The sequence below is a fragment of the Microcaecilia unicolor genome, chromosome 1 (assembly GCF_901765095.1).
Source record: "Microcaecilia unicolor chromosome 1, aMicUni1.1, whole genome shotgun sequence".
NCBI lineage: Eukaryota > Metazoa > Chordata > Amphibia > Gymnophiona > Siphonopidae > Microcaecilia > Microcaecilia unicolor.
The window spans coordinates 604,233,994-604,256,541 of NC_044031.1; the positions used below are offsets into that span (position 1 = coordinate 604,233,994).

At 45.0% G+C, this 22,548-nt stretch overlaps 1 protein-coding gene across 1 annotated transcript in view; it reads right to left on the reverse strand.

Annotated features, from left to right (window-relative positions):
- PTK2 (protein tyrosine kinase 2) overlaps positions 1 to 22,548 on the reverse strand; it is a 714,868-nt gene that overhangs the window by 514,317 nt on the left and 178,003 nt on the right. Inside the window, 1 exon segment of the mRNA XM_030219604.1 lies at positions 10,623 to 10,740. Coding sequence (XP_030075464.1) covers positions 10,623 to 10,740 — 118 coding nt within the window.

A 22,548-nucleotide genomic window follows, 5' to 3' on the forward strand; every position in this document is an offset into this window, starting at 1 on the left:
CCATTTCGACAGGCAATGAAACTGGCGCTAGCAAGGTAATCCCCCCCTGCAGCGTCCTTCCTGTCTCCCCTGCCCCCCCTGCAGCCACCCATCTGGTCTCAGGACCCCCTCCCCACCAACTCTCCTTTGCCCCTGCAGCCACGCATGTGCAGCGGCCCTCCTCTCTCCCCTACTCCCCCTGCAGCCGCCCATGTCCAGCGACACTCCTCTCTCCTTGCCCCCCCTGCAGCCACCCATGTCCAGCAACCCTCCTCTCCCCTGCCCCCCTGCAGCCACCGATGTCCAACGACCCTCCTCTCCTTTCCCCTTGCCCCCTGTAGCCACCCACCTCTCTCCCCTGCCCCCCCTGCAGCCACCCATGTCCAGTGACCCTCCTCTCCCCCTGCCCCCCCTGCAGCGTCCCTTCTGTCTCCCTGCCCTCCCCTGCAGCCACCCATCTGGTCTCAGGACCCCCTCCCCACCTCCCTCTTCCCTGCCCCCCCCGAAGCCATCCATGTCCAGCGACCCTCCTCTCCCCCTGCCCCCCTCCAGTCACCCATGTCCAGCGACCCTCCCCTCCCCCCTCGGCGCATCACCCAAACCCCTACCCCCCCCCCCAGCGCATCACCCAAGCCCCTACCCCCCCCCCCCCTCGGGCACATCACCCCCTCGCCACCCGCAGCCACCAATACTAACGCTGTCCGGCCGCTGCTGCGTCTCCTGTTGAGCTGTTGAGCAGCAGCGGCCGGTACAAAAAGAAAAAAGCCAAAAAAAAAGATTTTAAACCTGAAACACGGCTCTGTAGACAGTCATCTGGCATTGGCTGTCATCTCTGCAGCCGCTCCTCCTCTCCCCTCTGACGTCGCTGCGCTCCTCCAGGGTCTTCCTGCAGGGGCAGTGACATGGAGGGGAGAGGAGGAGCGGCTGCAGTGACAACAGCCAATGCCAGATGGCTGTCAACGGAGCCGCATTTCAGGTTAAAAAATTTTTTTTGGCTTTTTTCTTTTTGTACCAGCCGCTGCTGCTCCACCAGAAGCAGCAGCAGCCGGACAGCGTTAGTATTGGCGGCTGCGGGTGGCGAGGGAGTTGATGTGCCCGAGAGGGGGGGAGTAGAGGCTTTGGTGATGCGCTGGGGGGGGGGAGGGTCTTGGGTGATGCGTCGAGGGGGGGGGGGCACTGAGAGCTGATTGGTAGGCAGGAAGAGTGTTTCCCTACTCCTCCGCCTGCCTGGCTCACGGTTTTGCAGGGCAGGGGCTTGGGTGTTGCACCGAGGGGGGGGCACTGACAGCTGTTTCCCAGGCAGGGGGAGGAGTAGGGAAACACGCTCCCTGGAAATGGGAGGGAGGAGGAGGGAGGGGGGATGACACTGGAACAGAGGGGGGGGCCCTGAAACTGGGAGGGAGGTGGAGGGGGGAGGTGTGATGAGGAAGGGGGCAGGGGAGAGATGCTGCACATGGATGGATGGAGGGGGCAGGGCACAGAAGACGTTGCCTGCATATGGATGAATGCAGGGGAGAGAGCATAATTGGTGCACACGGGACACACACTATCACTCACTCACACAGACACACACATTCGGTCTCTCTCTCTCACACACACACTCTCTTTCTCTCTCACACACACTCTCTCCTAACAGTTCCCTTTAAAACATAATTGCCATTAGAGGACAACCTTGCTAGCGCCCATTTCATTTTGTTCAGAAACGGGCCTGTTTTACTAGTATATTATGTATATGTATGCGTGTGTGAGAGAATACCAACAATGTTATTCAATTTATAAGATACTGTAAAGTGCAGTGTTTTTTTTTTCTGTTTACATTATTATTGTTATAAATATAAAGAAAATAAAAAAGGACTGAACTTAAAGAGTAGAAGGCTAAGGATCATTCGCAATCAGACTGCACAAATCATCATAACTTTTGTGGGCACGTAGCCAAGAATAAAAATTTTGCAGGATGTTCGATTATATTTTAGGAAGGAAGTTCAGATGGGTGTGCAAAACCACCTTATTGCTGAAAGACATAGTATAGAGTGGATCAGTCTCAAGAGTCTGAAACTCATTAACTCTGCATGCCAAAGTTACTACCACAAAAATAATAAGACCCCCCATGTCAGCAGTGGCTTAGCTACGCGGGGCCTTGGAGGCCCAGGCACCCCCATTCCAGCCTCAGGCCCTCCAACTCTGGTAGCCAGTCAAATGCCTGTGTTTTGGTCACTACCGACTGCCCTCCTGCTCCCTGCTTTAGCTGTAATGACGTCTCCTGTTCTCAATCTAACTGCCTTGGTCAGCTCTTTCCTACTCCCTTTCAATTTTCCAAGCTGCTAGTAGCATCAGTGAGGTAAGCACAATGACTTTGGCAACCCGGAAGCTTTCCCTCTGCTGCAATTTCCTGTCCCGTATAGGCAGGATACTGCAACAGAGGGCAAGCTTCTGGGCCACTGAAGGCAGCGTGTTTACCTCACTCATGCTGCCAGCAGCCCGGAAAACTGAAAAAGGATGCGGTGCTGGGAGCTGGAACTAAAAGAGTGAGTAGGAGAGAGCTGACCAAGGCAGTTAAATTGAGACAGTTGAAGCCCATAAGGTTTGTCTCCCTTCCCCTCTCCTTCACGTACCTGTCAACCCGTTACCAAAACAAAGCAAGCAAATTCATGAGCATCTATACCTATGTTGTCGTCGTTTATTTTTGGTGGCATTTTTATTTGATCTCGCTTATATTTTTCAAAATGCCAGCTTGTGCAGCATAGGGATGTATACAGAGGAAGTATTGGTTTCAACGGTTAGAGTAGTAATTAGTTCCAAATCATAATCATTGTGTCATTTAGAGGGGCTAGTTATAGGGCTTCACTGTATTCTGATATTTTCACCTAGTAAAGGGCCAAAAAAACAGGCATTATGAGTATCAGGTGCTTAACAATCAGACTTACTATTTATAAGAACAGTTTATCATTAATTAGGTTGAGACCTGAGAGCATTTAACATCTTTTTTTTCCTGTGCCTACATTTAAAGAAATGGCATGTAGGAACTTGCTCCATTTGTTTTGTGGAATGAAGTGGTATATTATAAAAATGCATCTGTCCTTTTTTTTAATTGATACTACTTCACAGAGAAGGTATTGAATAATGATGAAAGGGTTTTCTTCATGCAGAACTGTCCAGAATCAGTCTAAAAGTGCCAACATTGTCCAGTTCAACACACTATTAGCTGCCAAGTTCATATTATGTTCAGTGGAAAATAAATCTGTTGGCTCAGGCTGCTTGCTATATGAATATTCCATCACAGTTTCATTATTGTTACCAAGTATTACATATTAAGGGCATTTGCTTTAAACTTTGTTTTAACTTATTTATGCAGCCCTTACATGCACATGGTTTTGCTTTTTAAACCCAAAGGTGAATCTGAAGAGTATCTGAACAATTAGGTATAAACTGTGTTGATCCAGACTTACTTATTTTGGACTGCTTTGGTTCCTACTGATCTGTACATCTGCTGTCTAGGATGTTGCAAGATGGAAATGAGAAAATAAAATTAAGTTTTGGATATACTCTGTAGAAATGTTGTTTATATTTGCAGTGTGTATATGGATGCCTGTTCTGGTGTGTGCATGTCTATACATATGGCTATGATTTCAGAACATGCGGCATAATTAAAAGGAGACTTTTAAATGCCCAGTTGGGTATATATGCTAATCTCAACTTTGTTAAATGTTTCAGACTTATCCATCTACTTGCTCCCATGTCATAACTGAATTCAATTAGTCTGTTTCACTGTATTTTCAAATGTACGCCACGTGAAAACTAACTCAAAATAACCTTTTCCTTAGCTGGGCTCTAGTATTACCATATTGAAAATATTACCATATTATGCCTCTGTGGTTATGCTCCACTAATATGTTAAATGATTAACTGGCTTTCTTGAAAGGGTTATCTAACCTTTGGATGCATGACTAGGAACACAAATATATATTTATTTATTCAATATCACAATTCCTCACAAAAGGGAGAACAAGGTGGAAGGAACACCGTCAGGAACTCCAGGGAAAGAAAGCAGTAAAACCAGAGGAAGGGACAAGAAGATTGGGGTACAAATGTAATAATAAATAATAAAATAATTTGTTAATACAGCTTAATAAGGCATTTTATATTTGTTATAAAGCAAAGTTGAGGGATATGTGCCACAGCAGTAATTATTTTCCAGAATACTGTGATATGTGTTGACAGGTTGTCCAGACTCAAGTCTACTATAATAGCAAAGTTCAAGATGTGGGATAAAGCGAAGATACTTACCTGTAGCTGGTATTCTCCGAGTACAGCAGGCTTCACATTCTCACAAGTGGGTAGACTATCCATGTCGCCCGGGATTTGGCACATTAGCCAGCATAAAAAAATATTTTGAGAGCCTCCTGGGCGTAAGCCGCATCCCACGGCGCATGTGCAGAGCACCTTCCCGCCCGCAGCACATCCGCTTTTCTTCAGTTTAATACAATAACATAAATTGAAACAGAGTATGAAGAAACAACTCCACGGGAGGTGGATGGGACTGTGAGAATATGAAGCCTGCTGTCCTCAGAGAATACCAGCTTCAGGACAAGCAGACTTCCAATTCTCACAGGTGGGGAATCTCTAGCATCCAGGCTCACCCAACACAACAGTGGTCGACTGGGCCTCGCAACGGCGAGGACGTAATGCAGATTACTCTGAAACTACATACAAACTAGCTGAGAGTGCAGCCTGGAAAAGAATAAAATGGACCTAGGAGGGTGGAGTTGGATTGTAGACACCAAACAGATTCCACAACACTGACTGCTCAAACCGACTATCACGTCAGGTATCCTGCTCAAGGCAGAAATGAGATGTGAATGTGTGGACTGAAGAGCACATCGGAACTTTGTAAATCACTTCAATGGAGGCTGACTTTAAGTGGGCCACCGACGCAGCCGTGGCTCTAACATTATAAGCCGTAACATGACTCTCCAAAAAAGACAGCCCAGCTTGGGCATAAGCGAAGGAAATGCAATCAGCTAGCCAATAAGCGATGGTGTGTTTCCTGATGACGACCCCCATCCTGTTGGGATTTTTAAAAAAAACAAAAGCTGGGCGGACTGTCTGAAAGGCTTTGTTCACGCCATGTAAAAGGCCAACGCTCTTTTAGAGTCCAAGGTGTGCAAACTGCTTTCGAAAAAGATGGCCATGAGAACATGGAAAAATGTTGGTAAGACAAGCGACTGGTTTAGATGGAATCTCCAAAACCACCTTCGGCAGGAACTTAGGGTGCATGCGGAGGACTACTCTGTTGTGATGAAACTTAACCTAAAAAGCATCCACTACTAAGGCCTGAAGCTCATTGACCCTACAAGCTTAAGTAACAGCAACCAAGAAAATGACCTTCCAGGTCAAGTACTTCAGATGGCAGGAATTCAGTGGCACAAAAGGAGCTTTCATCAGCTGGGTGAGAACGACGTTGAGATCCCATGACACTGGTGGAGGTTTGACAGGGGGGGGCTTTGACAGCAGCAAACCTCCCATGAAACGAACAACAAGAGGCTATCCAGAGATAGTTTTACCTTCTACACGTTGATAAGCACTAATTGCACTGAGGTGAACCCTTACAGAGTGATCTTGAAACCAGACTCTGATAAGTACAGAAGGTATTCAAGCGGGGTCTGTGTAGGACAAGAAAGGGGATCTAGGGCCTTGCAGTAACACAAGACGGCAAACCTCCTCCATTTAAAAGAATAACACCTTTTAGTAGAATCTTTCCTGGAAGCTAGCAAGATTCAGAAGACAGCCTCTGAAAGACCCAAGGAAGCGAATTCTAGGCTCTCAACATCCAGGCCGTGAAAGCCAGAGACTGAAGGTTGGGATGTAGAAGCGACCCCTCTTTCTGCATGATGAGTGTCGGAAAAACATTCCAATCTCCACGGTTCTTCGGAGGAAAATTCCAGAAGAAGAGGGGAACCACATCTGACGCGGACAGTAGGTTGCTAATCAGGATCATGGTTCCCCAGTCTTTCTTGAGTTTCAACAAAGTCTTTCCCACTAGAGGTATGGGAGGATACGCATACAGAAGGCCTGTCCCCAATCAAGAAGAAAGGCATCTGATGCTAGTCTGTCGTGGGCCTGAAGTCTGGAACAGAACTGAGGGACCTTGTGGATGAGTTGAGTGGCTGAAAGATCCACCGAGGGACTGCCCATATTCAAAGACCACTCGTAAGGTTGCATTATCCGGCTCAATCTGTCGGCCAGGCCGTTGTTTAAGCCCACCAGATAAGTGGCTTGGAGAGACATGCCGCGACAGCATGCCCAAAGCCACATCTGGAGGGCTTCCTAACACAGAGGGCACAATCCGGTGCCCCCCTGCTTGCTGGTGTAATACATTGCAACCTGATTGTCTGTTTGAATTAGGATAATTTGATTGGACAGCCTATCTCTGAAAGCCTTTAGAGCATTCCAGATCCCACGAAGCTCCATGACATTGATCTGAAGATTTGTTTCCTGGAGTGACCAAGCTCCTTGGTTGTGAAGCCCTTCTATGTGAACTCCCAACCCTAGGAGAGATACATCTGTGAGCACTTTTTCTGGCTGAGGAATTTGGAATGGTAGTCCCAAAGTCAGATGGATTGAATTGTCCACCATTGCAGAGAGCACACAAGATCTGGGGACACTTGGATGACCTTCCAGACTCCCCGTGGCTTGCTACCACTGAGAAGCTAGGGTCCATTGAGCAGATCTCATGTGAAGACGTGCCATGAGTGTAACATATACATCAATGCTGAGGTGGGGCACATCTTTGGTGTTGAAAATCTGTATAAGTGTTCAGATTAATAGCTAACTATTCTTTGAGCTGCATGATTTTTGGCTTGATCGAGCTAGGGAGAGGCCCTCAAGATAAAAGTAAGTGAGATAGGTTTTAATTGGAGATGACGATCCCTACACTGAGACCTGCAATGTTGCAGAATCAAATTTCCTTTAATATGATGCCTCTTACAGCATAATCCCACGCTGTGTCCTGGGATCAGGATTTGCTTCTCAAACCTGAGGCTCTCTCACACACTCCCTTAACAGACCCAGATTTCTCACCCATTTTGACCTTGCCGCCAGCTAGAAAGGATGACAAAACATTTTATAAGCCCTCTGATGCTTTGCTCTTCTGGATACTCTTAACACAGAGACAAACAGTGATTTGGATCATGATGACCTGATCCTAAACACTGGTATCAGATCACATATGCCCAACAGGCAGTGCTTAAATCTGTTCATGATGTCCACCTTATGAAAAATACAAACAAAACAAAATTACATTTTGGGGATGGGATACCAAGAAAGATGGGAGGAGAAGTTGTTAAAACTGGGAGCTTTTCTACGGTACCTTGAATTTTCTAGAGACAGGTTGCACATCCAAGCAACAAAAAGGATTATGATTAAAGGGATTTGTAAGTTAACAAATGCACATGAATGCTGGCACATACTCAAAAACTTGATCTGTCTGTACAGGCACTATCTGATGGCATCATCCAATCATATGACTGATTCATCCTGCTTGTCGACAGGGAAATAAGACATTTCTAAACCAGAAATAAATTGGTTTTCCGAGGTTTTTCAGAAGATACTAACTGGTCTGACAAATACTGAAAACTTCTGGTCAAAGACAGCATTTCAGCTACCAGTTTGATTATCACACACAATATCCTCCTGTTTTGAAGAAAATTTCTAGTCAAACAGCTGCTTCTCTGATACAAACATCTAGATATTTAAAGCGATTAGGCCACAAACCAAGAAAGCTCAGGTTTATTTGATGATCTGAATGCCACTAAGGCATAAATGAATGGCACATATGTTGAACGGAAACAGGATTAAAATAGCAGATAAAAGAACACAGTATGATGGAATTGAACTAAAATTTCTTTTACAGTTTTTCATTCCTTAATGCTTTCCTTTATAACAGCTCATTTGACTTGAATTTGCTGTGTCTGGCACATCTGCATCCTTTGAACTGAGCGTTTCTCATTTTTGTTTTTTTTTATTTATCTTTATACAAAATAAAGAATATTTGCAGAGTAGCATAACAGATCAGAGGCTTGCATATTTGGTGGTATATACACTCGGAAAGGTTCACAAAGTTTGACGTAGATGAAGTAGCTAACACAAAATCTGTGTGCACTTTTTAAAATTATAACACAATCAGCAGGTACAAAACTAATTGTTCAGGACAGATGACATTCCTAATTCAACATTAGCTGGATTCCAACATTTGCTTCCACTCAGACAAACTGAGTATTTTCCAGTATCAAACTTAATGTAACACAAACAACTTAGTAGTTGTACTAAACTTCCTCAGAAGCAATTTCATTTCTCTACAATAAGTTTTCAAATTCAATTGGTAATTTTCATTATTTACCATAATAGGTAACTCAGTTTTAGTTTTATGTTTGGTTCCAGTTACCTTCAAAAATTAAGACTCTCTCTTCTCCTAGCATGTATAAATTTGCCCCCCACCCCACCCCACCCAAGGAACATACCCTCCAAGGTTTCTCCACCTATTTCATTTAGCACCTGCTGTATCTACCGAATCTTAGTTCTGATGTTCTAAAAAGCTTGTCTTCATTCTGTATTACTATTTATGTTTGTTTTTTCCAATTGCCAGGTTTGTAAACTCGCAGGTATGATGCCAGGACCAAAGTACATTTAATCAACATCAGCATACGCATGGGAACACCTGCCATGCGTGACCATTTTTGAATGGGGTTTCCTATGTTTATAAAACTGGAGAGCAGATATGTCCAACATCAGCCCTCCACCAGATCAGTTTTTCAGGATTTCCACAATGAACATGCATGAGATTTATTTGCATAAAATGGAGGTAGTACATGCAAATAGATCTCATGTATATTCATTGGAAATCATACAAATTCTATAACAACTATTGTGCCATCTATATTGACTCTTTATTAAATACTGTATAATTCTCTCAAATTTTATTCAACACATTGCTACTGCTATCATGTTAAAACTTTTAACACATACCAACATCACTACACATTCTTGCAACCACTCACACCTACAAACAACATAACAAATTACGTATACTAATACAAATCTCAGTCCATATTCCTCATAGTCGCTGCAAGATGATAAAGTCTACAGTTCCTCCGTTGCAGAGAAATAATTGTTTGTAAAGCGTATTCATGCTGACCTTTTACTTAATATTCCCATGTATCAATGTTCATAAAACTATAATTCTCCACCAGGATAGTAGATACTTGCAAGCGTTACTGCTATTTCCATATTCCATAAAGGACAAGAGGACCATGCGACTGTCTCTTCATCACTTTAACCGAAAACTGCTGGCTCCATGTGTGTTCTTGTTCTACAGCTTCATACAAACACAAGCAGAGACCCTACACGCACGTGTTTTGCTATTAAAGCGTCATCATGGGTCAGATATTCAGCTACCATAAGGGCTGAGCATTCAATCGAAACCACATACCCGTGGCGCGTCTTTCTTGGTGATGAAAAGACAGTCGCATGGTCCTCTTGTCCTTTATGGAATATGGAAATAGCAGTAACGCTTGCAAGTATCTACTATCCTCGTGGAGAATTATAGTTTTATTGAACATTGATACATGGGAATATTAAGTAAAAGGTCAGCGTGAAATACGCTTTACAAACAATTATTTCTCTGCAACAGAGGAACTCTAGACTTTATCTTGCAGTGACTATGAGGAATATGGACTGAGATTTGTATTAGTATGCGTAATTTATGTTGTTTGTAGGTGTGAGTGGTTGCAAGAATGTGTAGTGATGTTGGTATGTGTTAAAAAGTTTTAACATGATAGCAGTAGCAATGGGTTGAATAAAATTTGAGAGAATTATACAGTATTTAATAAAAAGAGTCAATATAGATGGCACAATAGCTGTTATAGAATTTGTATGATTTACATAGTACAACTTATTATTGAGAGTGTACCTAGAGTAGAACGGTGATGTATATTAATTGAGGAAATCCTGAAAATTCAACTGGACTGTGGACCTCAAGGACTGAGGTTGCATATACTCATCTTCACTGACAAGAAAATTAAAAATAGTGAATTACTCAATTGAGGATGTTCACTAACTAGACCCCCCCTTTTATGAAGCCACACTATCGGCTGCACATAGCAATGCAGACAGAGCCTATTCACTTTGAATGGGCTGTGTCGGACTACCACCAGCAACCGCTAGCGCGGTTTTGTTAAAAAAAATGGAGGGGTAGAATTTTGAAATGTAATTATTATTGCCAACTGTCAAGGCTTCAACCATTTGTACATTCACAATTTAATCATCTTAGAAAAATATTAGTTCAACTGTTCACATTATTATATGTAATATACACGAGTGCTTTTCAGGATAAAGACTAGAATTTTCATAATCTAATATATGCAACAGAAATAAGGGGCAAAAAGTAATGCAGGTTGCTTGAACAATTTGTTTTTAACAAAGTAATTCAGAATCATATACTTTGTATAGTAATCAGTATTCATTGAAAGTTGGTGTTTTAAAAATACATATATTTCATACTATAACACAAATAGCTCATACTCCTGACAATCTAAATTTGTATCAATACATACAAAGAAATATTTCTACAAAAGAATAAAGACCCATACCTTTCAGGGGCCTGATAATAAATGAGTCCGTAGCTCCATTCACCAACCGACAATATCCATCTACTAAGTCAGCCATATTTTCAGCAATGGTTAAGGATGGTGCTGTCACCGTGAGAGGCTGAAGAAACATTTAAAAAAAAACACACACACAAAGAGGCATTATCATTCTCACAAACATCCCACATAGCAGCTGTACCCTTACATTAGAGATTTTAAATACATACTTGTAAATAATGAACTGAAGGCAAAAATATAATCAAATGAATAATTTCAGAGCATTAGCAAACAAATTTTTAAGAAAACAGCAATAGTTTTCACAAGTTCCATAACCAGACTAGAGATTGCATGAAAATTCAAATACCTTTTAATATGGTATAAAATGGATGTTCATGTAAATAACATTCCTGCAATATTTAAAGAACTGCTGTTGGGACCAGTTTAAAGTTACATAAGCAGGATAGAGTACAAAAGGCATACAAGTCACTCTACAAAATTTTACGTTAGCACCTTTTAGGTGAGCTTAATAAAGCTAGAATAAATTTTCATTTACACATGTACCTAAAAAGTTATATAGTTAGTATTAAGAAAACACAGATCTATAATAACATAAGAAAAATTTTAATTTTACTGCTCATTTTCTTTCCTCAAGCCCAACCAGACCAGTCTAAAACATAGGTTATACAAATCAGCCAGCAGATGGAGACAGAGATCAATGAACTGCAAGCCCTACCCTATAAAAGTCACCAAGCAGCTCTAGACAAAGCAAATGAAAATACTCCCTATGATAAAATGCAGGAGAGAGAATATAGGTTTCAGAAACTTAGCTGTCTTCCCTGGAAAACATAAAGAGACTTCTGCCCCTCCACACAGATCACAAAAGACAGGAAAGTAAATCAGAGTAACCAACAGGAATCACCCTTTTTCTAAGCTAATGGGTGGGTTTTGGACTAGTCTGGCTAGAATCAAAAAAGAAAATTAGCAGGTAAGACCAGATTGTCCTTCCTTCTTGTCCTAACCAGACCAGTACAGAATGCATGAGATATAGAAAAGTAAGCCTTACTTTGGCTGGGAAGACAACACTACTACTAAAACTCCAGCTCCATATATTGCATTTTCCCTAGCTTGCATATTTAACCTGTACAATTTGGCAAAGAAGTACAATGAAGACCAAAACAGCTCTATAAATCTCTCCCACAGGATTGGATTTATTAATTTTATATACCACATAAATACCTTAGTGTCAAAATGGCTTACAATTATAATTTCAATGCACAATATTACAAACATACATTTCGACTAGATCAAGAAAGACCTGGCCAAAGAAGCCACTATCCCCTTGGTCAAATGAGATCTGAGACCATGGGGAACCTCTCAGTCCTCGAGAAGACAAGTCAAAGCTACTGTTTCCTTCAGCCAACTAGCAATGGTCACTTTCATCACCACCTCTTGGTTCACCCAAATAAGACAAGACAAACCAATCAGATCTGTAGAAGTCATTAGTTACTTTCAAGTAATGTAACATCACTCTACCAATATCCAAATGCCAGAGGAATTCTGAACTACAATCCCATCCCCAAATCTTCACTACGAAAGATTGGCAATATGACCACCTGATCCACATGGAAAACCAACACCAATTCAGGAGAAAATGGTGTGAATTCAAACTCCCATTTCTGTAAAACACAAGAGGGGATCTCTCAGCATTATAAGGCCTGAAATTCTTCTAATCAAGCAAATCGCTATTAAAAACAGTGCCACCTGCAGTCCCAAAGCTGCTGTTTCAAAGACTTGTTTGAGTACAAACTCCACTTACAATCCTGTTTATCTTTTAGAGCCATACCACCTTCAACTTGGTTGTCTTTTTAGTGACTGCCCCACCAAGGCATTCACCTTCAGTAATTTCAATTTTTCCTTCTCTTGAGGAAGGATGTCTTCAATTAAATCTTGGCCCATTTCTTCAGTCTGTGAAAAAAGACTGCATATCACACCAATGTGTATTTGCCATTCTCTCTTTACAAATTAGCCCACTGTGCCTCTTCCATAACCTATAGGTCCTGCAATTATGTGGCTTTATTATCATCTTTAATAAACAATCTGACTCGACACAGCCATATTTCAGTAACAGGGCCTGTGTCAGGAGTCTACAGATACATAAAAATACAACCATGTATATCATATAAAAACTGTAATCATATGAAATCAGACTGAACAAAAAAAATAAAAATTAACATCAATACAAAGATAAAAGCAAACCTGAGATATACAACATATAATAATGTGTGCATACTCTACATAGTCTTATTGAGATGGGCACTGCTTGCCCTGGGATTGGTAGCATGAAATGGTGCTAACTGGGTTTCTGCCAGGTAGTTGTGACCTGGATTGGCCACTGCTGGGTCCATTGGTCTGACTCAGTATGGCTATTCTTCTGTTCTTAAAGTGGTTGTCACATGCAGGCAAACCATGTAGGGGAAAAAAAGGGAAGGGAATTAATATTTACACCCCACCTGTTAGGAACTATAAAAACACATACAGACCTTCCAAAACTAAATATGAATTCAAAGCCGCAGATGCCACAGAAAATAAACCACTATCACAGCGAGTATAATCACATGTCTGTTAGGAGAAGAAAAGTGTACTTATTAAAAGGTAAAGATAGATGGATCTATTTAAAACACAAAAGAAATTGCTCCATTCCAAAACAAGATATGTATACATTGAGCACAAAGCTCCTGAAAGGCTATGTGCAGAAATGTATGTGCAGCTACACTGATACTGACTGACCCACAGCACAAGTCCATTATTAAGCATTAAGTAAAAAAAAAAAAAAAAAAGACAAACGTGACAGTAAAATCCAACACTAGAACTCACCAAGCGATTCTCCTGCCAATACTGCAAAAAACAAATGCTGCACATGCTCAAAAAATACTAGCTTGAAAAGTAGGCATCAGCCCAGCGTGTGCAGCGTGCCTCAATGTCCATGAATATGCAAATTGGTAATATCAAAACGGGCCAACGGCACACACTGCTGAAACCAGTGAGTGGAGAAAGAAATGTATATACAGAGCAATTGAAAACAAAAAATAATTAAAAAAAAAAAAAACGAACCCAACATGTGAGGATGGGGATGTAAAACGTACTAATGACATGCTGCTGAGAACAATGAATGGTGAAAAAAGTGGTAGTAGATCTCATAAAACTCCAAGATGTGCAAAATGTACAAAATGTTCAATTTATTCACCACTAAAATAATACATAAATAATTGAAAGCCTGACACAGCCATGTTTCACACTTTCAAGGGATGCGTCAGGGGCTCGAAACAGAACTGTCAATAAACATACAAAAACATATTAGTATAAATGATAAAATCAAATATATCATAAAAAATTAGAGTACAGACCATATGTAAAAACACAAATAATTTTTAACCATCCATATGAGTGCTATGCCTTAAATAAATATATCTTAAACAAGTTATCTTAAACAATACATACCCCAGTAGTGATGACAGAACACTTCACCTACTGGTGACGGGATATTTAACCTACAGGAAATGGGGAAAATTAGGTTCTTACCTTGGTAATTTTCTTTCCTTTAGTCACAGCAGATGAATCCATTACGAATGGATTGTGTCCACCTACCAGCAGGGGGAGGTAGAGAACACTGAAAACCATTAGTGCCTCTAGGACGGCTAGCTCCATCTGCCTCTCAGTATTTTGAAGCTTCCAAAGCAGTGTTAAACACAAAGTAGCATAACATGAACTTTCCTCACAGCGAACGAACACCCCAGAACAGGAGCAATAACAAAGGGGGGACGAACTCAACCTCCTGTAGTAGAACAGAAATCGTGAAGACTGTTTTTCAACTTCTCCCAATGAGGGAACATGTCTGCAGGAAAAACTGAACACAAAACTGAGTCAATCAGGGAGGGATCATGGATTCATCTGCTGTGACTAAAGGAAAGAAAATTACCAAGGTAAGAACCTAATTTTCCCTTCCTTGTCATCAGCAGAAGATGAATCCATTACGAATGGGATGTATCAAAGCAATCCCCTAGATAGGGCGGGAACAAGCCACACCATGCGCAAGCACTTGTGCTCCAAAAAGTGTGTCCCTCCTGGCAGCCACATCCAGCCTGTAATGACGGGCAAAGAGAGCTTAGAAGCCCAAGTAGCTACACTACATATCTCTTGAAGAGAGAGTGCTCCCGCCTCAGCCCAAGAAGAAGAAATCACTCTTGTGGAATGTGCCTTAAAGGCATCAGGCGGAGGCCGGCCAGATAGCAGATATGCAGAAAAAATGGCTTCCTTAAGCCAAACGGGCTATAGTGGCTTTAGACGCTGGAGACCCTCTGCGAGGACCTGACGAGACAAAAAGGTGATCAGAGGTCCTGAAAGCATTAGACATCTGCAGATAATGCAACAGAGCCCTGCGCACATCCAGAAGGTGCAACTGCCCAAAAGATTCCGGAAACTCCTCCCTAGTAAAGGAGGGCAGATCAATAGGCTGTTTAGGTGAAACGCTGAAACCACCTTAGGCAGGAAAGAAGGCACAGTACGTACCGTTACTCCGGACTCTGAGAATTGCAGAAATGGATCTCGACAGGACAGCGCCTGGAGCTCAGACACCCATCTCGCCGATGTAATGGCCACCAAAAAGACTGTCTTTAGAGTCACATCCTTCTCCAAAGCTCGCCTCAGGCGGCTCGAAGGGCGAACACTGAAGAGCCTTTAATACTAGCCCCAGGTTCCAAGCTGGATAAGGGGCCCGCATGGGAGGCCGGAGCCGAAGCACCCCTCTAAGAAACCATGCAATGTCCGGATGCGCAGCCAGGGAGAGGCCAGCGACCTTCCCCCAAAAACATGCCAAAGCTGCCACTTGAACACGCAGGGAATTATAGGCCAAGCCTTTTTGTATACCATCCTGCAAAAAGTCAAGTATCAGCGAGACAGAAGCCCGCATGGGTGTGATTGCTTTAGAAACACACCAAGCCTCAAACTGGCGCCAGATCCAAGCATAGGCACGGAAGTGGAACGCTTGCGGGCCTGCAAGAGAGTGGAGATGACCTAGTTAGAATAGCCCTTGTCTCTCAGTTGTGCCCTCTCAATAGCCATGCCGTAAGACCAAAGAGGCATGGATCCTCCATGGTCACCGGACCCTGCGTCAACAAGTTTGGTAACAGAGGCAAAGGAAGGGGAGCCTCCACCAGCATCCGCCGGAGGTCCACATACCACGACCACCTGAGCCAATCCGGGGCAATGAGGATCACCACTCCTTGATGCAGCCGAATTCGTAGGAGTCGCCCTATTAAGGGCCAAGAAGGGAACACATACAGGAGGCCGGGGGCCAAGGTTGAGCCAAGGCATCCAACCCCGCTGAGCGAGGATCTCTCCATCTGCTGAAAAAGGACGGGACTTTGGCATTTGTGCTTGAGGCCATAAGATCCGCTACAGGCGTTCTCCATTTGGCACAGATCTGAAGGAACACTTGTCTGCCAGTTCCCACTCTGCTGGGTCAATTTGATACCTGCTTAGAAAGTTGGCTTACACGTTGCTCTGACCTGCTATGTGAGCTGCTGACAGAAGCTGCAGATGTAGCTCGGCCCAGTGGCACATCTGAGCGGCCAGTGTTTGACACTGAGTGCCGCCTTGTCGATTTATGTAAGCCACTGCTGTCGTGTTGTCCGACAGAACTGACAGCCAGTCCCTCCAGAGTCATGTGAAAGGCCAGAAGAGCCTGGAATATCGCTCTCAGTTCCAAGCGATTGATGGACCACCCCGTTTCCTCGGGTGTCCACAGACCCTGGGCATAGCTTCCCTGGCAATGTGCTCCCCAGCCCTTCAGACTGGCATCCATTACCACCAGGCACCAATCGGGAAGCGCTAGCTGCATTCCTCCTGCAGCACGCTGTCTGAGAGCCACCACTCCATACTGAGTCGGGCCGCAGGGAGCCACGCGAGTCTGCGTTGATAATCCTGGGACATAGGAGACCATCGTTGAAGCAGGGCAATCTGCAGAGGTCTCGCCCATGGCACCACTTCCAAGGTGGCCGTCATCGACCCAAACAGCTGGACAAAGTCCCAAGCTCACAGGCGAGGCATCCGCAGGAGCAGATGGACCTGATTCTGAAGCCTGCACCGCCTTTGGTCGGGTAGAAAGACAAACCCCGAGGCCGTGTCAAACCGGACCCCCAAATATTCTAAAGATTGAGAGGGGGTCAGGTGACTTTTGGGTATATTGATGACCCAGCCCAGAGAATTGCAGTACTGAGACACTGTGGCTGTTACATGACGACTCTCTTCTGCGGAATCCGCTCTGATGAGCCAGTCGTCGAGGTACGGGTGAACCCGGATACCCTCTCACCTGAGAAAAGCAGCTACTACCACCATTACCTTGGAAAAGGTCGGGGAGCTATGGCGAGGCCAAAAGAAAAAAGGCCCGAAACTGGAAATGATTTCCCAACACCGCAAACCGGAGGAACCATTGGGCGGGGGCCATATAGGAATGTGCAAGTAAGCTTCTTTTAGGTCCAGAGATGTGAGGAATTCTCCTGGCTGTACTGCCGCAATGACAGAGCGCAGGGTTTCCATGTGAAAATGCCTCACTCTTAGTGACTCGTTGACTTTCTTTAAGTCGAGGAATGGGCCGAAAAGACCCGCCTTTTCGCGGGCACCACAAAATAAATGGAGGTAACGACCGCAGCCGTGTTTGGCGGGAGGCACAGGGATCACCGCTCCAAGGTGCAACAAGACTTGTAAGGTCTCCACTACCGACGCCCATTTGACGGCACTGCCGCATCGGGACTCCACAAACACGTCTCTCACCGGAGCACCGAATTCCAATTGGTAACCTTCTCTGATCAGGTCCAGGACCCACTGATCTGAGGTAATCTTGGTCCAATCCTCGAGAAAGAAGGGAAAGGCGTCCTCCTACAGCTGTAAAGGAGGAGTGGACCGGCGTCCCATCATTGTGGAGGACAGCCCTGAACTCCTGGCCTTGAGCCTGCCGCTGCGGAGCATTTGTCCAAGCGAAAGGAGTTCCTCTGCTGAAGCGGGCATGTTGAGTAAACCCAGCAGAGCGCCCCGGGCGATACCTTCTAGCTTCACGGAAGCGAGGTCTGGAGGAGAAGGGAACCACTTGACCCTTGGAAGAAGGCCGTGGCCTATCCTCAGGTAACTGCTGGGGTTTAGCATCCCCCAGGTCTCTAACAATCTTCTCCAACTCCTCTCCAAATAACGAAGGCCCCAAAAGGGCAACTTCACCAGCCTTTGTTTAGAGGCCATGTCAGCCGCCCAATGCCATAGCCATAGAAGGTGGCGGGCAGACACCGCCACAGACATCTGTTTAGCCGAAGCTCTGACCAGATCATACAGGGCGTCAGCTAAAAATGACAAGGCCAACTCCACGCGCGTTGCAACCTCAGCGAGGGACTCCGCACCGTCACGGGCTGTTCCACTGCCTGTTGTAACCAAGAGAGGCAGGCTTGAGCAGCATAAGAACTGCAAACAGACGCCTTAAGGCTAGGCCAAAAATCTCAAGGACCGTTTTAGCGCTGATTCCAGCCGCCGGTCCTGAATGTCCTTCAGGGCGACCCCTCCCTCTACTGGGAGGGTGGTCCTTTTTGTCACCGCCGTAACTAAGGCATCCACTTTAGGCATCCCAAAACGGGCCAAGTGCTCCTCACTCAGAGGGTAAAGATGCCCCATCGCCCTGGCCACTTTCAAGGGCCCCTCGGGGTCAGCCCATTGAGCAGAAATAAGCTCTTGGATGGAGTCATGCAAAGGAAAAGGCACGAGCAGGCTTCTTAGTACTCGCCATCCTCGGATTGCCAGAGGAGGCCTCGACTTGAACAGGGTCATCATAGAGAGGGCCTGTAAGGCATCAGAGATAAGTGCTGGCAGCTCATCGTGGTGGAAAATCCGAAACCGCAGTGGGATCATCCAGATCCAGTGGCAAACTGGCTCCTTCATCTGGCTCTTCAGACCACAAAGGCCTGCCAGATCCCTCAGAGTCCCCACAGCCCGACCACGGGGAATTTACCGTCTTCGCTTAGCGCGCATCCAATGCTCAGGGGCATCCATGTCTGGCATCAGCCCCGGGTCATCATCAGTCGGAAGGGAACCAGGTAGCAACGCAGTGTCAGACACCTGCGGTAGAGCTCTTTTCAGCATGAAGGCTTTATGTAAAATAAGCACAAACTCGGGGGAGAAAAACTCACCCTAACCTCCCATCTCCGAATTAGGAGCCACGGGGAACGGAGCTCCTATGGTAGCCTCAGCCCGAGGCGCCCCTCTGCTCTCAGAGTCCTCCGCAACCGCGGGGGTCGAGCCATGTGGCGCTTCCAAGATGGCACCCGCTGCCAGCTCCATCGAGCGGAAGAACCATCGCTTGCCATGCTCATACTGGCTCTACCGTCTAAACGGCACGTTTTACAGAGCCCCGCTGCTGATCTGCGCTTGCCCACAACGGGAACAGCGCTTACTCCCTCAGCAGCTATCGCCGAAAAATGGCAGAATAAATTCAAAATGGCAGTTTCGCGCCAAAATCACCCCGATCGGAACGCCGTCCACAGGCCCTCCCCAGAGGGAGCTGAGTACCGCTCTTACCTCAAAGGACCGAGTCCACGAGCTCCGGTCACACTGCACAGTCAGGAAAAGCCTCAGAAATAGCAGCACTGAAAAGTGCGTGTTTTTTTTAACGCTGTGAGGAAAGTTGGAGGCAAACAGCTACAGAGGCACTCCGGAGGCAGAAGAGGGTGGGAAAGGCAGGGAAAGGGCGAACCTATGTGCATCCACACAGGGGGAAGGGTAAGGCAGGGAAAGGGCGAACCTATGTGCCTTTAAAGTGGGCTCCACTTAGCCACAACACCCCTGCTACAACTGGCAAAAGCACAGGAGCCACCCCAGGCAGAATCTTCAAGGAGCTGAACAAGCTGCGTCCAACACTGCTGGGAGATAGAGAAATACTGAGAGGCAGATGGTGCTAGCCATCCTAGAGGCACTATGGTTTTCAGTGTTCTCTATCTCCCCCTGCTGGTAGGTGGACACAACTCATTCGTAATGGATTCATCTGCTGCTGATGACCAGGAACAATTTCTTTATTTGTCAGAAACTGTCTATCCTTAGCTATATTATTTCCATTTGACTGGAGGCGGTTGGATCATTTCTAAGCTTCTTATAAAAGCTTATATCAGCTGCCTTCTAATTTCTGCAACTTATATGTCCATGTCCATAACAACTACAGCACCCCCCTTATCTGCAAGCTTAATAACAACCTCTTTGTCTGCATTAAGTGTGTCAATGGCTGTCCTTAGTAATATTATGGAATATTGTCCTTTTTATCTTTAAACTTGCTAATGTCTTACACCTGTCTGCTTCACCCTGTGAAAGGGGAAGTATTACTAATTGGTAATTTTAATATGCCAGATGTTGATTGGGGTATTCCTATTGAGGGGTCTTTGAGAATCAGGAGATCTGAATACTCTACAGGGGGAACTATTTCAGTAGTTGGTAATGGAACCCAGGCGGGATGAGGTTATACTAGACTTAGTGTTTACTAATGAACACCAGTGATCACCACTGTCACGTCTGTGGTCGTGACCCCTCTCAGGCTTACCTTATTTCTGGCGGTCAGCTTCTAAGCTGGCTTTTGTCTGTTCTTCCTGAGTTAGCTCTGACTCTGTGTGTGGCTGCTTCCAGCTTGGCTCTGATTGCTCCACTGTGCTGCACCTCTGTATGTTGAGCCTCTCTGTGCTTCAGTATGCTTTCTGCCTGCTTCTTGGTTTGTGCTCCCCTCGCCCTCTGGTGGCCAGAACCGGTGGCTGCCATAGACTGTCTTGCTGTCCCTACCCGTTCCGGGCTTGCTGTCCCCTACCCGTTCCAGGCTTCAGCCCTGTCCGGATCTTCCAGGCTGCCAGACTTGTCTTTCTTGTTTGTGCCTTAACAGCACCCGTAGTTGCCTTGAGATTGCTGCAGCTGAGCCTTAGGTGCTGACGGGCTTTATTAATCACCTAGAAACTTCTGTGTTTGCCTTTGCAACGTCTAAGGTCCCTGGTGTGTGCTCTGGCACTTCTGCCTAGTCCAGTTTTATTCTGAGTTCTTTGCCTGGTTCTTGTTTGTTTGTTTGTGTGTGTGTAGTTAGCTTTGGTTTTAGTGTTTAGTTTCTAGTCTTGTTTCTGGTCTGCATTTCCTTGTCTTGTGTCTGTGTTCTTTATTAGAGGCTGCTTGGCAGCTTTTAGTCCTGACTCCCTCCTGTCTGTGTTTCTGTCTTAGTGGCTGCCTGGCAGCTTGTAGTCTTGACTCTGTTGTGTGTTTCCTGCTGGTATCCAGTTCCTGCCGGACACCTGCACCCAGAGGCTCAACTCCTGGGGAAGGGTGGTCAAGTGTAGGTGAAGCCTTGCTCCAGTCCTGTGTTCCAGTCCAAGTGTTCTGGTCCAGTGTGTTCCTGCTTTGCTTATCCCTGTCTGCAGTCCCTGCTTTGAGTGTGTGTTAGCTCAGTGCTCACTCCTCGGCAGTGGCCCAAGGGCTCACAAACCTAGTTGCTGCTTTGAGTCCTGACAACCACGTGGAGGAGTGCCTAGTGGTTAGGGTGGTGGACTTTGGTCCTGGGGAACTGAGGAACTGAGTTCAATTCCCATTTCAGGCACAGGCAGCTCTTGTGACTCTGGGCAAGTCACTTAACCCTCATTGCCCATGTAAGCCGCATTGAGCCTGCATGAGTGGGAAAGCGCGGGGTACAAATGTAACAAAAATAAATAAAATGGTGTGCTTTAATATTAATATTGGTGTGGAGACGGTTCATCAAAAGTGAAGGTTCTAGACATTAAAAAAAAGAACTTTGTTGAGATGGGGGAATTACCTCAGTGAATTGTTGTCTGGATGGGAACATCTGGAAGAAGTTGAAAAGCAGTGGGCAAAACTGAAAGAAGCTATTAAGGGAAACATATCTTTTTTGTAAGGAAAAAAATAAAAAGGAAAAGAAGGCTGCTTTGGTTCTCAAAATAGTAGCTGCAAAGGTAAGGGAAAAGAAGTTAGCCTTTATGAACTACAAGAGATTACAGAAAGAGGAAGACAGCAGCAATATCTAGAAAAGTTAAGAGAAGTTGGTAGTCAGGAAAGCAAAGATGTAAATGAAAGACAAAACAGACAATAAGGTAAAATAGGGGATGGACTAACAGTTCTGCTCTGTGTTTACAGCTGAAGGGCCAGAAGAAGGATCACACAAGGCAAACACAAATAGGAATTGAGGGCTGGTAGTCATAAGAACATAAGCACTGCCACGCTGGGAAAAGACCAAAGGTCCATCAAGCCCAGCACTCCGTCTCCGACAGCGGCCAATCCAGGCCCCAAGAACCTGGCAAACCCCCAAAATTTAATAACTATCAATGGACTTTTCCTTCAGGAATCTGTCCAGACCCCCTTTAAACTCAGCAAGGCCAGCTGCCGTCACTACCTTCTCCGGCAATGAGTTCCAGAGTCTAACCACGCGCTGAGTAAAGAAAAACTTTCTCCAATTTGTTATAAACCTACCACATTCTAATTTCATCTTGTGTCCCCTGGTTCTACTATCGTTAGAAAGTGTAAACAAATGCTTCACACCTGTCCGCTCTACCCCACTCATTATTTTGTACACCTCTATCATATCACCCCTCAGCCGCCTTTTCTCCAGGCTAAAGAGTCCTAGCCTTCTTAACCTCTCCTCACAAGGTAGTCGTCCCATCCCTTTTATCATTTTCGTCTCCCTTCTCTGCACCTTCTCCAATTCCTTTATATCTTTTTTGAGATGAGGCGACCAGAACTGAACACAATATTCCAGGTGCGGTCTCACCATGGAGCGATATAACGGCATTATAACATCCTCGTGCTTGTTTTCCATCCCTTTCCTAATAATACTCAACATTCTGTTCGCCTTCTTAGCCGCCGCAGC